Source organism: Trachurus japonicus, chromosome 19, assembly GCF_045865225.1.
Source record: "Trachurus japonicus isolate A0001 chromosome 19, Traja_1.0".
Taxonomy (NCBI): domain Eukaryota; kingdom Metazoa; phylum Chordata; class Actinopteri; order Carangiformes; family Carangidae; genus Trachurus; species Trachurus japonicus.
This window is the reverse complement of record NC_140925.1, coordinates 4,491,564-4,509,438: the sequence shown is the minus strand read 5'-3', so window position 1 is coordinate 4,509,438 and position 17,875 is coordinate 4,491,564. Positions and strand designations below refer to the sequence as shown.

The 17,875-nt window shown below is 39.5% G+C and overlaps 1 protein-coding gene across 2 annotated transcripts; it reads right to left on the bottom strand.

Annotated features, from left to right (window-relative positions):
• Window positions 1-3,013: 3,013 nt before the first annotated feature.
• On the bottom strand, window positions 3,014-15,442 carry arf2b (ARF GTPase 2b). Of its 2 annotated transcripts, none has more exons than XR_015034425.1 (5): window positions 12,443-12,600; window positions 11,146-11,256; window positions 7,132-7,256; window positions 4,302-5,281; window positions 3,014-4,269 (listed from the first exon to the last, which is right to left on the bottom strand). XR_015034425.1 is itself a non-coding variant. In XM_085762066.1 (5 exons), the coding sequence occupies exons 2-5, from the start codon at window positions 12,588-12,590 to the stop codon at window positions 5,120-5,122; spliced, it is 546 nt and encodes a 181-aa protein (XP_085618192.1). In that variant the 5' UTR covers window positions 12,591-12,600; window positions 15,370-15,442; the 3' UTR covers window positions 3,014-5,119. The 2 variants fall into 2 exon arrangements, 1 of the variants encoding a protein (XP_085618192.1); XM_085762066.1 differs by adding an exon at window positions 15,370-15,442 and having other exon boundaries at window positions 3,014-5,281.
• Window positions 15,443-17,875: the final 2,433 nt, after the last annotated feature.

Sequence of the window (17,875 nt, the reverse complement as noted above, 5' to 3'; positions counted from 1 at the left end):
AGTTTATCACTTACATTAAGACAATTATTTTTTGTATTACAAGTTTTGTCAAATGTTATGTAAATGAGGCGGTATCTAATGAAATATGCGCTAATTTGCATACATTTCCATACATTTCAAATCTGAACAATGGATAAAGCCCCTTTCAAAATTCTTGTTTTATTTTGTTGACATATTGGAGTCAGTCAAGTTTTTACAGAGGGGATATCTGTTTCTATTCTATATCTATTTTGGATATCTCTTTTTATCACTCTGTAAATGAGAAAATACTGTCACAAGCCCTAAAAAATCTTAATTTTCTAGGAATAAAACGTTGTATAAATCAGGCTGTGAATGATATATCAACAATCCCCTCTGTAAAAACCATAGACAGGGGTCAAACTGGAAGGTTTGGTCTCTGTCAGTGCTGCTGAAGTGAAGATTTCTAGCTCGAGTCTGAGGAAAAACTCATTTTGAGAAAACGGCCTTTAAAGACTTGTACTGTAAAATTCCATAGATTGTTATTGTCAATCGTACTTTTTTACGATTGGTTGCGGATACGGAGGAAATGACCATTTTTGGAGCCTACATCATTGTTCAGGAGAGAGAGAGCTTTACAGTGACACCTGACATGACGAGAGCTTTACAGTGATACCTGACATGATATGGGTCAGACTAACTTTTGGTGAATTTAGGAGAAATCTACTGACGAAAGAGACAAAATGAAGTAAAAAAAAAAAAAAAACTGTTTTTGCCTGTAGTGTCTCGCCTGAAGTTCTTCTGAACATCGGGAGGAAGCCTTTTGGGTGAGAGGTGAAACATCTTCAAGAGCCAAAAGAAGTCCAGTTACCTTTGATTTAGCACCTACCGGTTTTACAGTGTAAACTTTTGACATTTGAACACACCACCTTGGGTTTAAGGAAACTGTGATTTCTATGGGATGTTATTTTTTTCCCCCCTGTAGTCTGTGACCAGCTCTTTTGTCTTTGAGGCGTTGTTGAGCTCTAGATTATTGTTTTTGCACCACACAATCAATAATAAATAACAGTAATAATTAGTCCAGTCATTAATTTATTGCCAGTGGGGGAATAATTACCCACTGGTCACAGCTTTTACAAATCAATCAGTTGATCCTTCAAGAAAATAACCAACAAATTAATCCTCAGAATTTAACTCTATGATTTAATGAATGAATGAATGAATTTATTATTATTTAAACATTTGAACACATCACCTTGGGTTTAAGGAAACTGTGATTTTTATATGATGTTATTTTTTTGCTTATTTATTTTATTTATGATGAAACAATATTTAATTCTACTTATAATATACAGCAGGTGATCACTGCCCCTGTCAGAAATGTGTGTTTTCTGTCATAATAAAGCACTTTGACTTCATGTGTGATGATCTGTCTCCTCCTAGTGTTCGAGTCTGGTCTCTTGTTTTTTTATTTACCCGCTTCTCTCTTGGGTTTAATCTGGGTTAAATATTTGCCCTGAATATTTGTTTGCTCTCCGGTTGCGTGACAAGACGCATCGTGGCAGAAATGCAGTTATTTTTATTGAAGCAATTATCTAGTGCGACGGTTTCCAGTTGTGACCTGGAGGCAGTTAGATTATTGTTTTGTTGTGTGAATCGTGCACAGAAAACAGACTGTTGTCAGGCTTCACCTCCCTGATCTGCTCACGGTTGTTTGTCTTTTAAGCCACAGACTCTCAAGTGAGAAAACACCCAGTTTTCTGTTTAAAACTTTACTTTAGCTCGATGTGAATGAAATTACACATGTAACGGGCTAAAATTAACAGATTAATTAAATCTATATAAAGTTTTCTCTGCCACATAACAGTGTCAGTGGTTTCTGGGCTCTGAGTCTTTGAGTTAATATGAATTTAACAACCTCACTACGGTGGCCCAGAGGACTCAGTTCACTACACCTGAAGAAAACATGCGCAAAAGCACAAATGTGCAACAAATTAAGTGGAAAAACTTCAATCAGTTTGATTTCTGGGGACGAGGCTAGGAATTAATATGAACCATGTGACATTGATGAAATAATAAACGGAACTCAGTTTATTTTCATTCCCCTCGCCATCTTTTTTTTAAACTATTTTTGAATTTTCTTTATCTGCAGCCTGTTTTTGTCTTGAACCGCTCCCTGGGCCACCGTACTTCTCCGTTCAGACTGATGTGTGTGAAATAGGGATGTCACAATCACTTGTTTTCTGCGGAATTAAATGCAACAATTAATTAATCATATAGGTTCCTAAATATTGTCACTTTCCAAAAAAAAAAAAGATTATGTCATAATAACCATAGAAGCAGATCAGCTCAACTCACATGAACGAAAGCAAAGTTAGACAACAACCGCGTTTTTTAACTTTGTTTTCGTCAATTTCCCCAACATAACACTGAACTGGTAGGAATTTTAAATGTTAGCATGTCATTTGTAATAATAATTAAAAAAAACAATTAAAACAAACGAAAACATTTGGTATCGATGACAATGACTTGAATTTCCCCAGGGTGATTAATAATTGGTCCTATATTAATAGATACTTAAAATATTGTTTATTTTGTGTATATAATTCAGTGGTTCCCAACCTCTTTTGGCTCGTGACCCCATTTTGACATCACAAATTTCTGCCGACCCCCGTCAATCAAGATGTGCCAGCTTAGATTTTATACGTTGCATTTTATTTGAACTCGATTTATATTCGAGAATTGTTGTTTAAGATTGTCTGTGGTGTTTTTAATCATAATTTTAAAAACAATAATAATTAGTTTAAAACAAATGTGTATCAGTCTTTCTTTTGTTTATCATCAATGGGGTCAAGGTTGAAAAACACTGATATAAGTAATGTAATTGTATTTTGACTATATTTGATTTTATTCATTCATAGAGTTGTGAAATTAAAGCATAATAATCACAATACCGTTATTATTTCTCTGAATAATCATACCAAGAAAATCTATAACCGTGACATCCGTAGTGTGAAACTGAAGAAGAAAACAAAACGTCCCGTGTGCAACCGACTGTTGGATCAAATCATGTTTATTAATGTGTTCAGGAAATCCCCACAGAAACAGTTTTACAGGGGAACTTACAGATTTACAATCATTCTTGACAGAAGTGCCAGCTTTAACCCCCATGGTTCAACACTGAGGACGCCTGCTGCTGCTGCTCCAGCTAACTGCACACCCATTCCCCTCAACAGGTCTACCACCACCACCACCACCACCGCCGCCGAGTCCTTCAGCCCACTGACCAGCGACTGACAGAGTACTTGTTGTTGTTGTTGTGTGTTGGTCTTTTTTTTCTCTTTTCTTTTTTTTTTTAAAGTCATGAAGTATGCAGCGCTAGAATAAGTAGTAGTAGCCTGTAAAAACACCCAGACTGTCCCAACTATATGGTTTTCCGTTCTTCGCGTCTTGGACCGTTCACAGTTTTTAAAGAGCCTTCATATTTGGTGCCAATCCTTCATCCCAACCAGGAACGTTAACGCAGCCGGATGCTTTCAGGGTTTCAGTAAAGTAAATCTGCCAACCGTTGGTGAGAAAGAGAGAAAAAAAACCCCCAAAAAAACCTCATCTGTCAAAATCATACGCAGTTTAAGGAGGGCCCTCGAGGACGCACTACTCTCACATACAGGATTTGTCATACTGCTCAAATGCATTTGGTTCAGCAGTCATAGTACAAATAGAAACGCTAAAACTAGTTACAGAAAAACAAAAACACATGTAACGTCTCTTTAAAGGAATAACATGTGAAGCTCGTGAATGTTATCAGGACACCTGTTCACCGGCTGAAGGTTGTGAAATGCCCACCAACACCCTTTAAAAATCTGACCTACGCGGAAGCAGCAGGAACACTGTCGGGGACGAGTCGCCGCGCTCGAAGGTCTCAGATCTCAGATCTCAGTTCAGTCGGAGGAATTCAATGACAGCTATACCGAAAAAAAAAACCGAAAACATCTGAAGACAACACAATTGCATATACTCGCAGATTTTCTAATTTTTTTTTCTTTTAAAGTAGATTTAATTTTATTTTTTCTTTAAGATTGTTGGCTTGCCTTGTGCTTCACGGTCTCTCTTAGTGGGGGGGGTGAGGGGTGAGGGGAGGGGGTGGAGGGGGGAGAAAGGTAGTGTTCATTGGAGAACCATTGTTAAGAATAATCTGTTATATTCCAATATAATAATAATAATAATAATAATAATAATAAAACAAACAGCATGATTTTCAAATGACACCAGAATGATCGAGGATGGGCGTTTATTTCTTCTTTCTTTCGTCTTCTTTTTTTTTTTTTTTTTTTTTTTTAAACTTTTTCCGTTTTTTGATTTGCTTCGACCTGATACAGGTTAAGATGCAATTTACTGAATCTCTTACTGGTGGGTTGAGGTTTTTCAAAATCAAAAAAAAAAAAAAAAAAGAGGTTAAAATGAACATCTAGCATTCAGTCTACCGCGGGTGAAGGTTTCTAGTTAACATAGATATACACTACAGGGAGGAGGAGGGGGAGTGGGGGGCTTGTTGCACCCTTGCTCTTTCTTTGCCGTATGAAAACCATGCTTCCTCTGGAGAGTAAGGGTGGGGGGGAGACGACGAGGGGTGGGTGGGTGGGTGGGGGGGCCGTGCAAGACTGAGAGTGGGGGGGTGGAGGGAGGGGGGCTGAGTGGGGGCAGAGGCTGAGTGTGGTGGATGGAGAGAGGGGCTTGAAAACCAGACTGCTGATTCCACAGGAGGTGTGTAAAGGCACGCCAGGGTTACTCCCAATCCCAGCCAACATACACAGAGACGCCTTCACACCCACACACACACACACACACACACACACACACACTCGCTGAACACACAAGGTACACACACGCACGCACGCCCACACGCACACACAAGCAGCACAGGCTAGAGCCCCACTGACGAGGAGAGAGAGGAGGAAGAGGAGGAGGAGGAGGAGGAGGAAGAGGAGGGAATGAAGGAAGTTCTTGAAAGAAAGAGCCGGGGCCGAGAGTCGGTTTAGATGGGAGCGGAGGAGAGGGGAGGGGGGGCGAGGGGGGCGGGGGGGCCTGGGTCCGGTGCTGCCGCTGTGTTGAAACAGAAAAAATAAACAACAAACGAAAAATCAAAAACTGGTGGAATGGATCATTTCTGGTTCTTGAGCTGGTTGGAGAGCCAGTCCAGGCCCTCGTACAGGCCGTCGCCGCTGGTGGCGCAGGTGGCCTGGATGTACCAGCTGCGCTGGCGCAGGGCGTGCAAACCCAGCTTGTCTGTGATCTCTGCAGCGTTCATGGCGTTGGGGAGATCCTGGGGGGAGAGAGAGGGAGGGGTTAACATTTGACAGGTCATAAATGTAGATCTCTTTCCTTTTTTGCATTTAATTTACAGCATTTGTGTTTTATTTTACATTTACTACTACCTCTTCTATTGCTTTTAAAATGTTTGGTAACTCTTAAAAGGTGTTCAGAAATGGCAGTTTGTCCTGTTTGTCGTGCCGAGTGTCCACGAGTTGCAGCACGAGTTTACCCGAGTAAGGAAAACGAATTTGATTGGTCATTATCGAGCGGGCGGGATATTCAAAGCTTGGGGTGAGACCGAGCTCCGTGTGCGTGTCTCAGATGTTTGATTGACGGATGACGGATCCAATATCAGTGGCTGATGAATCGTGTACCGGCTGACGTAATCCGTGTGCCTGCATTATCCAATGCGAAAAAGAACTACCACACTTTCATCCCGGATTTACTCGAAAATAGACTTTTGCACAAAGTTTGGGCTACATCGTCTGATAGATGAGTTATTACACTAATGTTAAGACCCATAGTGGGCTCAAATTCAATTTTCTTTTCTGTACAGCTTTAATTTACAGGCCATACATCATAATGTCTAGATACAGCCTAGATATAACGGTCAATCTCATAGTAATGTCGAGAAATGTAGCCCAGAAATAACGATTGATTGAGTAGAAATAGCCCAGAGATAACGGTCAATTGCAAAGGACTTGACTGGAGAAACATTCTGGCCTTTCCCAAAAAATTCAAAGCATGAAAAGCATGTGTAATCTTTCCCCTTTATGGAAAACATGGCATTATTATGAAATTGACTGTTATGTCTAGTCTATTTCTTGACATTATGACACAATGAATTGTTATTTCTTGGCTATTTCTTGACATTACGACGTAATTAGCGGCCTGTAAATTAAAGGGTTGCCTCTCTTCCTTTTTTTTATTCCTTTAGTTATTTGCATTTAGTTAATTGTATTTTACTTTAAATTTACTACTAACCTCTTCTATTGCTTTTAAAATATTATATTCCTTGTACTTTTATTTTTTATGCAATGACCAAAAGGTACATAAGAATTTCACTGTAATTACTTGTAATTATGTGACAAATTAACTAAACTTGAACTAGAAACTTGATTAAAGCTGGACTACACAAACACAAAGTTCACTCAGATACCGTCGGTGGTAACACGCTGTACGTTCTTCAGTTTGAGAGCGACATTATAAAGTAAAATTAAGTCTCAATTAGGTTTTACACAATATTTCTTGCTTTTTGTATGCGTTTGTTTAGTTGTCGTTTCTTCTCCCGTCTCATTTTCACTCCATAAGAACTGAAAATTGTATTGGTAACTACGATAAACTCGATCTCGTCCCATCAGGCCTGTATCTGTATCTTTGCCTCCACAGCTGCCAATACAGGTTTAAATAACAAAAAAAAGTCTCAATTAGAGACCTGTGACAGACCCAGAGGACGAAGGAACGAGCCTCCTCACACTGATCTGAGCTCTGTTGTGTTTACTGAACACATGTTGTTTTTCTGGCTGTGAGTGGATTGTACTTTGCCCAGTGTGTCCTTGGACAGGAGCTGACATCAGGCCGACGTTTAGTTTCTGTATTTAAAAGAAGCATCCACTAAACGAGCTCAATTACTTTTTAAAATATACTTGAGATAATAGATTAATAAATTATATAAATCCATAAAAACATCTCTGATTCAGTTTTATAACCAGGAAATTAATGTCTAATGAGGCTCAATCATCAGAGATCGGCTCTGAAGCTTTGCGTCAGACGAACCGGACCGAGATCTGAAACTATGGCTACATTTTAAAACGGATTCTCGTCGGCAGCAGAAACACAAACACAAAAACCAGAACTCACCTGTTTATTTGCGAAAACGAGCAGCACGGCGTCTCTGAGCTCGTCCTCGGCGAGCATTCTGGACAACTCCTCCCTCGCCTCGTTCACTCTCTCCCTGTCGTTGCTGTCCACCACGAAGATGAGCCCTGTGAACACACACACACACACACACACACCGGGTCAACAACGCCACCGTTATCAGTCTCCACGCAGGGACTGAGCTTTGTAATCGCTCGTCTTCTGGATCCAAAGACTTTTAATGATTAATTATTAATCACACACACAAATTGTTCCTTCTGCTTAAAGGGATCCTTCACCCAAAATCGATAATTCACCAATTTTCTACTCGCGATATTTGGTATTTGCTGCCAGATGTTCGTTCGTCGTTGTAAACCACTGGATGTTTGATGTAAACATGGAAGAACATCTCACAGCAAATCTCACAGAGCCACTGGGAGCTACTGCTACAACAAGGATTAAAAACAGAGATCAAATACATTTTTTCCAAACAACTTGTTCATGTGGCGGCTTCAGGACACTTGGGTCAGTACAGACGAGCAGTATGGAGGTATCTGGATGTTTCATAGTGTGTGTTTTGGACGATTCAAAAGTGAACTCTATCCGCCGCCATTATATGAAAATCCGTCGCCAGCCGGACCCCCCCTGGAACTCCTAAAGCGGTTTGATGACTCTGAAACTTCTCCAAACCCTTCCCTGATGCATGACGGTGAGTAGATGATTGGTGCATTATTGATTTTGGGTGAAGTATCCCTTTAATTAGTCTCTTTGACTCGATCACAGTCAGGGCTTCGTATAAAAAGGCTGTCGTCTCGATCAATAACCCTGATCGACTGGAGGTTTGAAAGTGAGATTAAAACAACATATATACACACACACACACACACACAGAGCAGGGAAAATCAGTATTGAGCAGGTCAACAGTTGCATGGCGAGCAGCAGCATTCATGTCAGAAATCTAGCGAGGGGAATCTGGTCGTGGTCAGTTTATGGTGAAATGACTCTTTTCAGTTCCGGATTAACGACACTAACGGATAAAACGGTTCATTCAGACTCGTCAGTAACCGACGCATCAGGATGTTCTGCAGTAATAACACGTTTCTGAAGGTCCTAAGAGAGAGAGAGAGCTGCTTTTCCCATCATGAGATGCTTCTTCTTGTGATGAGAAAAAACCTTTTCATAGGCGTCAATTTGGACTACAACATCTGCACTGACTTTTTAGTTAATTTTAATATATTTCATTACCTCAGCCACTTTAAGAACACTTTTATATTTTAAGTATTTTTGTATTGCTGCTATATATTGATCTTGCATTCTTCTTATACTTGTGCTTTTTTCCCCATATCTCTCTTTTCTTTGCAGTATTTTTACAGAATGTATTGAGCAGCTGACAGAGGAATTTCCTTTGGGATTAATAAAGTATCCATCCATCTATCTATCCATCCATCGATATTGGCTGATATTACTTTGCACTGATCAGGAACAGGATGACTTTATAAATACTAACAGACTTCTTGGCTTTACATTCCTTTCTGCACCTCCTTTTCTTCATGTGTTCAATACTTATTCCCTGTGTCATTTCACTTTATTATGGACATATTGTTTGGATTTCTTTGTATGTGTTCATTGGGTTGTCGCTGACATCTGGCGAAAATTTCATGTCAATAGCTCAATTAGAAATATATTTTAATATATATAAATATATTTTCCCCCGGCGCTGTATATACACCAGGTACACAGATCAGCTGATGGTGGAGTGTGAACATCCCATCAAACACCTGACTCACGATCTGTTTTAATCCAGCTGGAATGAGTTCATTTAGAGACAAGTAGATAATGTGAGTTTAGTTTCACAGTTTCCAAGTGTGAAGCATCAAAGGGGGACTGAAGATGATGATGAAGACGATGATGACGCTGCTGCTGCTCTGACCCGTGTGTCACTTGAGTTTGTTTCTAATTCTACATTTGGAAAACGTTTCGTCATCCGTGCAGCTCAGTAAATGTTATGTTATTTTTGTATCACTGGTCACATGCACATCTGGAGCCGGAGGAGGAGCTGGCACTCGTCTGAGCTGCAGCATCATCATCATCATCATCACCACACACACACACACACAGGTCTGATACAACGCTGCACCAATGACAAGGAGCTGCTGCTGCTGCTGCTCTGAGACGAGTCGACCTTTAAAAACATTTCACGTAAAAACGAGTCGTCCTGATGCAAACTGACAGTTCGACCTGCTCGGACAGAGAGATACAGACGAGCTTTCATACCCACAACGGCCGTCGGGCTTTTTAATTCTTCTGCAAATGGTAGACGAGCTGACAGACAAATGAATTTCCCTTTGGGGATTTTTATAAAGTAATTTGTATTTGTATGCTTTTCTCTAAAGGGAGCGGTGGTCCTTGTGTTTTTATCGTCCTGTGACCTCCATCACAGTCTCATCTAAAAGAATATAACACAAGTTTTTATCTTCTGACTTTTTTTTTTATTCATCTCTGGATGCGATAGTAAAGTCAGGACACACTGTGGTGGAGGGAGTGAAGCCTGTAGATGTTTAGTCGGTGCTGGTGCAGCTGCAGATAAAGCAGCATGTGTCTTTACATACTAGTGGAAAATATCACCATGTTCTGTTTCTGGGAAAACATCTTGAGCCTTTTTGTGATAAACGATGCAACGATTTGACTGTCATGACCGAAAAGGATTCACACAGATTCAATTTCACACTTGGATGCTCAGTATGTAGATGCTGATGTTTGTGGCTGCTGCTGCTGCTGCTGGATGTTTTTATTTATTTATTTTAATGGTGCAGGCAAAGAAAACACAGTCAGACCACTACAGTTTTCTCAGTTATCTCTTACTTCGGTCATTTTGTGTTTGTTGTCTCTAATGGCACAAGTGTATGTTGCAGGTACAGGCATTCATTAGGGGTGGGAATCTTTTACTATCTCACGATTCGATTCTGATTTTTGGGTCTACGATTTGATTTAAAATTGATTTTCGATTCAAAACAATTTCATTCATAATGATTTCTGCTTCAGTCTATCGGTGTGCAAAGGATCCTCATGATCTACTCCAGTCTGCTTGGCAAGACAGAATGAATTTAGAATTTAAACATTTATCCATGCTTAGATGGATTTGTTGAAACTGTTGCATAAAAGCAATGTCACATATTGCTTAAGAAACAAAATTAAAAGTGCCTCTTTATTTAAAAAAAATAGTGCAGTTAAACATGCAGCCTTTTAAATTCTAAGGAAATGGAGGCCGACAACCAGCAGATTTGTTTCATTTTTCTAAATCGGTTTTGGGACATTTTATATCGATTCTGAATCGTATTAAATGAGAATTGCGATTCTTATGTGAATCAATTTTTTGGCACACCCCCAGCATTCATGTGTATGTTGAATATAATAATGTGTATGTACATGAATTTATACCTAAATTAGAAATGTAATTAATATAATTAGTTACTGCATAGTAAAAAAACACAAAAAACGATTACATAATGAAACAGTAACCAGGAAGTCAAAAAGAGAAAAGGCAGTAATGTAATTTGGGGGCGGGATTAAATAAATTCATACTTCTTCCCACTCCTTTTGGATATGAAATATATATACACGTTATGTTGTTTGTGGTTAGCTGACCACTTTTATTTATTTTTTTGTTTATTATTGTTTACTATTGTTTTGTTTGTCACATATTCGATAAAGAATAAAGAAAGAAAGAGTCTGAATCACAATGTTCTTCCATGGACGGTCTCCGTAAACTAAAATAATAAATAAATAAACTACCAGTACACCTGCAGCGTCTGGCCAACAATGCCTCCCTCCACATACTGTGATGAATTAAATTTCAGGAAATAGCAGAGGAACCACACACACACACACACGCCCTCTGAGGAGTGAACAATGGTGTGTATGAGTCACTGGTTCACTAACTTTAAGATGGTTTGTAACGCAACAGCGAGGCCACCTATAGGCTGCAACGATGTTCACCGACACTAGAGTCAAACTCACCTTGAGTGTTCTGGAAGTAGTGGCGCCACAGCGGCCGGATTTTGTCCTGACCGCCCACATCCCACACTGTGAAGCTGATGTTCTTGTATTCTACAGTTTCAACGTTAAAACCTGGACAGAAGAAGGAGAACAAGAAACACAGATGAGTCACCGACTGAGAGGGAAAAAGCTCACACCCGACACGCTGCAGTTTAACACTTATCTGAATTCAAATGAAATGGAAATTGTGTTTTAGTTCAGTGGTGAGCGTTTAAGATTAGTGTTGAAACAGAGCTGGGTATAAAAACCAATGTTGTCTAATGTGATCATGTAGAAATGAAATCGATTGGTGGATCAGCAGGAAATTACTCAACCATTTTGACAATTTAATTAACATCCAAGTCTGTTTGTTTGATGTTTCTTCATTCTCTTTTGTTCATTTTTCTTGATGTTTCTTCGTTCTCTTTTGTTTATTTTTCTTAACGTGCTTGATTATTCTAAATTTTGAATTTCTGATATATATACACAGTAGATAAACAAAATTATGCTGCTAGTTCGTCTACTAAGACCACTTGTAAAATGAGTCGTCCTGCTTGGTGTTGAAATACTACTGATGCACAATGCACAATGCCTTTTGTTAGGTTATACACGTTTACTTTTTATATCATTCTATATCATTTATATCATATCATTGTTATTTAAGCTGCTGGACGATCTGAATTTCCCTCCTAGGGATTAATAAAGTATTTTCTATTCTATTCTATTCTATTCTATTGATGTTAAAAAAAATATATCTAAAATAAAACAACAAACATCTTTTTTTAAAGTCAAATATGGCAAACATTCCCTAGTTTCACCTTTTCCAACGTGATGATTTGTTTCTTTTCAGTAATTATTAACTATGTAAAGTGAATATTTTATCGTTTAAGTTTAGTCATTTCTATGAATAAGCCAATTGTTGCAGTTTTACATTCACAGTATGAAACTGTACAGAGCTGAAGGACGGTGTGGGTTACATGTGTGTGTGTGTGTGCGTGTGTAACTTGGTGTCAAGTGTCGTCTTGTTTGTCTAGTATTAGTCTGTCACCGTGCACGTCATGTAATTGAACTGTCAACCTTCCAGTTCACCAGGAAATGATGACAATTATAATCTATTGTGCACACCACACCGTCTCGTACAGGTTTTGTGGAACCTAAAGAAAAAATGTTGGTTTCTGCACCACAGCTCGACAGGTCAGATAATATAATGATGAGATGTCAAAGACAAACAAAAGATGCATGTGTAAAGTGTATTTGACGAGTAGATAGATATCCGTACCAATGGTGGGAATGGTGGTGACTATCTCTCCGAGCTTCAGTTTATAAAGGATGGTTGTTTTTCCAGCAGCATCGAGACCGACCATGAGAATCCTCATCTCTTTTTTGCCAAACAGGCCCTTGAATAAGCTTGCAAATACATTCCCCATGGTGACGAAGCTGTCGAGGAGAAGGAGAAGGAAACACCGTTAGAGAGTGTTAACGTCTGCAGTTTTCAGTTTCAGTGTGGTAAACATATCGAGAGGAAAGAGTGAATGATCAAAACAGAGCCACCTGCCAGTTAAGACGAGCGCGCTGGCAGTAAATGTATTATTTCATCAGAGCCGGGACGTTCGTAAAAGGCACAAACAAACTAAAATAGAACGGTAGGAGCAGTTTATTCCTTGTTTGTTTGAGTAAAAGGCTGATTCTCACTGCACTGATGAATGTAACATGACCAGGGCACAGTGGAGAAGTTTACTGAAGGTAATGGTTAAACATTCAGGTCCAGGTTTAGGGCTATACATTACCAGCCAGCCCATAGTGTCAACATCTGCCATTATCTCATGTTTCCCTTAGTTTAATATGGGACATGGACTTTAATGTTGCACAATTTATACTGAAACCTCACCACGATGCTATTTAGAATAAATAAACATAGAAATTTGACTTAATAAAAAATGACTGGCCTCTCATTTGATGACAACATGTTTTAAACTGTAAACTGGATCGGGCCTGTGATGATTAGTCAATCAACTCACAGAGAGTGATTCACAAATATGCTGATAATTCAAGGGTCGTTTTACTGGATTTATCTGGCAGGAATGTGAACTATTTGTTGGCTCTGGATTCTCCACTCTGAACGTTCAGCTTCTTTCTGTTTGACATCAGGGTAAATTGAATATCTTTGAGTTTTGTGTCATTTTTAGATGGAAAAAGACATCCGAGGACGTCGCTGTGTGCTGGATGAACTTTGAACAAGACGTTTAAACAATGTTAGACATCATCATCATCTCGCACTTTAGAGATCAATTGAGCAGCTAATGGAGCATAACTGGCAAATTAACAATTACTGGTTGCAGTTTAAGATGTTAAGGGTCTCCTAATTTCTAATTAATCAACTATCCTGATGAAAAATCTCATACAGGTGCAAACAGAAATTTAATTGATTCAAGTTTAACAGGATTTATTATCATTTTCCTACTTTTTTTCCACACTACAAAATAGTTGCAACCCAAGTAGGCCAATCAAGAGACAACTGATTAGCCAATTGAATTGAATCATTATATGTAAAGCTTACACAAGGATTGCAGGCTTCTTTACATTAAAAATGTACATATCTGGTTTCTGGGCTGTTTCAACATACATCAGAGCTGTCTGAAGATGTCAACTTGGATTTTGGGAAGTTAAACCAAACAACTCCTTGCACAGCTGTATTTGCACAGTTCTTTCTGCCATTGCACAGTTTATACATTAAGCATATTTACCCTGGCACAGATCCTTCTATTTATTGTAATTTTAGCATTTTCTCTCATTACATATCAATGTACATAATTTACACGGATGTATAGTGTGTATATTTTTTCTTATCCCTGTTTTATTTTGCTCTACCATGCCCTTATATTGTATTATGTTATATCTTGATACTTGAATTTCGTGTGGGGTCAATAAAGTATCCAAGTCTAATTCTAAAACCAGGCATTTCTCATCCTATTCTGTCATTTTACAAACGACGCAGGCGACTGATTAAGGGTCTCCTAGTTTCTAGTGAAACCTCTCAACTATCCTGATAAAAGTCTTAGGCTATTGACAGAACAGAAATTGAATTGATTCAAGTTTAGTAGGATATTTGTTTTTCCTACTTTTTACCCCCTCTACAAAATGCCAAACATTTTAGTGTGTAATCCTTATTGGCCTACTCAGGTAGGCCAATGAAGAGAGAATTGATTAGCCAACTGAATTTAATCAATTAATACAATCTTGCATGAGTATGGCAGGTTTCTCTAACCTAACCATGACACTAAAGTGTTGATATCTGGGTTCTAGGCTGTTGTTCCGACATATCAGCGCATCTAAAGACGTCAAATTGGAATTTGGGAAGTTACAACAGGCATTGCTCATCCTATTCTGACATTTTACAAACGACGCGATCGATCGACTGATTAATTTGAGGGGAGATGAATCGTAAATGTAATAGATAACGACGACAGCCGTGCGTTTCTGGCCGTAGATTCGCTGTTAACCCAGATAAACCGAGCATAAAAAAAACGATCACCCAGATAAGAGAGGCCTGTTACAGCTGGTAAACTCTGTCGGTGATAATGTTACTGTCGGTGGGAGCTCGCTAACAAGCTAACAACACCCCGACCTTAGCAAAAAGGGCCGACAAGCCATCTACCGTTTAGGTGTAAACGTTTATTAAATCTTAAATCAATACACTCACACCGATGTATAACTGATTATCCTAGACGGTGTGTGTGTACAGTCGACGGTAGTGCTTTTTAGCCGGGTCCAGCTCGGAGCAGATTACCGACGGCTTCATTAAGGGCGGATGCTTCAGCTAGTTAGCTTAGCCTAATGCTAACTGACGGGCGACACCATTCCGTTTTTCACCGCGTACGGTACGGTGTACGTACATTATCAACGCGTCTAACGCCGACAGGTTATGATAAAGCGAAAAGTGGCCAACACGGACAGACATTATAAACTCGGTTCTCTCTCTCGCGGTGGCTTTTTTTCGGGCTCCGGCAGCAGCAGGAACTACGTTAGCGAGCAGGCTACCTAGGCTAACCAACCGAGCTAACTGCCGCGTCACAGTAAAGAGAGTGCACCGTGACGTCATGTCGAACGTTGGACAAAACGGTCCGTTCGCGCGGAGAAGCGAGTCGGCTCACGGTTAACCTCGCATTTTTAAGACGACAAAGCAGCGTGTTTTATTCGGATATTTACCTTTTAGAAAAGACAGCTTCTCGATCTTTCCGTTATCTTTCACTGTCACTCCAAAATGGCGTCTTGCGCAACCAGGGAGACACCGGCGTACGTACGGGCACTTCCCCCCTCCTCTATCACACCGGAGCCAATCACGGAGGGAATGGTGTAACTGAGGGCCCGCCCCCTTTCCACCTGTCAGCCAATCAGAGGCGCCGCTGCCCGCTGCGCTGGAGTTGTGCGCACGGTGCACAAGATGTCGAGGAAGTGAAATGAAGTGGAGCGCACAACAAGTTTATTCAAGTTTCAGACGCAGGCAGAAAGAGAAGTGAGAGAGACTGACCCAGTGAGTGAGTGGACTGACAGAATTTTTAATTTTATTTATTTATTAATTTATTTTTATTGACTCAATGCAGTGTACGAGGTAATTGTCAACAGCAAAAACAGGAAACAAGGAATGCTCGAGGCAATGCTGTCAACAAAACAAAACAAACAAATTATATTAATAATGCAGAAATCAAATGAAGAATACAATAGAGAGAAAGAATGAAAAATAAAAACAAGATAAATAAATACAAATGAATTAAAATACAATAAATCACCAATCAAACACTCATTACATAAGGCTATCGTCTTAAAAGCTTTGGAATTTGTGCAATACTTTGTGTCCAGATATGAGTGGACTGACAGAACAGAGTGGTCACACTTGTTTTGGTGATAATGACCCAACCTGACAACAAAATGGCTGCTACTGTCATTTCAAGTCATTTTACTGCCACTCTGATGGACGTATTAGTGACCGGGCCTACCCTCATAATTCAGGTATGATGTTACAGGCTCTTGTTTGAAAGACTCTGAGTTCAGTTAAATGAGGCCAAAATGGCCACAAATAAGATAAAGAGGCACAAAACAAACACAGAAAAACACAACTATCGCAAATGACAATAAATGGGCTGCAAAAATTTTCCAGAAAGACGAAATAACATGACCACAAACACACGGTGATGAGTAGATAACAGCAGGATTCTGCTCCTGGGCCTGATACAAGGAGGTGGGCCATGTTTAAATATTTACTATGGGAGGAGCCGCCTGAGTGAGCGAGCTACACATTCCTCAAACATTAACCTCAACTGAGCCACAGGGTCGTAAGTAACAGGCTGAGGAAAACACAAAGGTTGGCAGTTTGCAAAATGATTCAAATTTCCCATTTTTGGTAAAAATGAAAAGCTCAAGGACCTTGAATTTAAATAAACATTTTTAACAGATCCTCAGACATTCATCCTGCTCAACCACTTCACATGTGATTATTATGTTAATTAATGATAATTTTACATCTGAGTTGGTCATGATTTAATGATTGTTCAATTATTATCAATTACATACTGAGTTTTAGACACATTCACATCCTCAGGTTCAGCTCACCTGTTCTCCCCTGACTAAAGTCTTGACATTTTGCTGAGTTGGCATTTTGAAACAAATAACTGGAGGTGTATTTTAGCTATAATTTGTAGGCTACTTATTCACAGTTTTTCTGTGCCACCTATTATGAATCATAACAGATGTGGAAAAATAAAGCATCATCAATGTCCCATATGATTTCTGAAGTGAAAATGTCGCCACACGTGACACAGTTACATGAACTTTCTTTCTAAGTGCAAAATCTTCGTTTCTTTATCAGTGCAGTAAATGTTTACAACCTGCTGCATGTGTAACGACGATGGTGATAATGTGTTTGTGCTGATGAGGCTGTGAGAGCAGAGAACACACAGAGATCGGCTTTGTTTGTTTTTTTTATTATTAAGATATAAAATGTCAGTTACATTCAAGTATTGAGGTGTTGAGGGCTCATGTGGTTTCATGACAGTGATCGACTGTTTGAAGCAGCTTCACTCATTCACAGCAGGCGACAAACTCCAACGTCCAGAGGAACAAATTAAACTCTGAGAACTGGATCTTTTCTATTCCACTTGTATGAAGAACAAAAAAAACAACAAAAAACAACATTGCATTTACATTTCTGCTTTCATTTTTTCCTGTATAATTAGATAATGTCACATTTCTCCCAAAAGCAGCAGTTTTCCAGCTTTGACCCAGGAGGACAAACATCTTTCACTCATAACACATAATTTAAAGGGATAGTTCACCCTAGAATGATATTTCGCTCATTATCTACTCACCCTCATGTTGACTAAGGGCTGGAAGAAGTTTCAGATTCCTCCGTGGCTTCTCTGAGTTACAGGGGGTCTCGGCATAGCAGTGCATGTCCATATAACGGTTGCAAAGGGACACCGGAGCTCTTCGTAAAAAAACACACACAAAAAAACATCCAAATACCTCCATGATGCTCGTATGTAATGTCCGTCTTGTGCTGAAGCCCCAAATTGCGTAATTGTCCCGAAAAAAATTAAATAAGCGTGATTCGCAGTAACCGCACTGACGCATGCTGACGCCGGCGCAAATCACGCGAGATTTGGACGGACCAGGAAGAGGAGCTTCGAGAAGCTTCCGCTACAAACAAGCTTAAAAT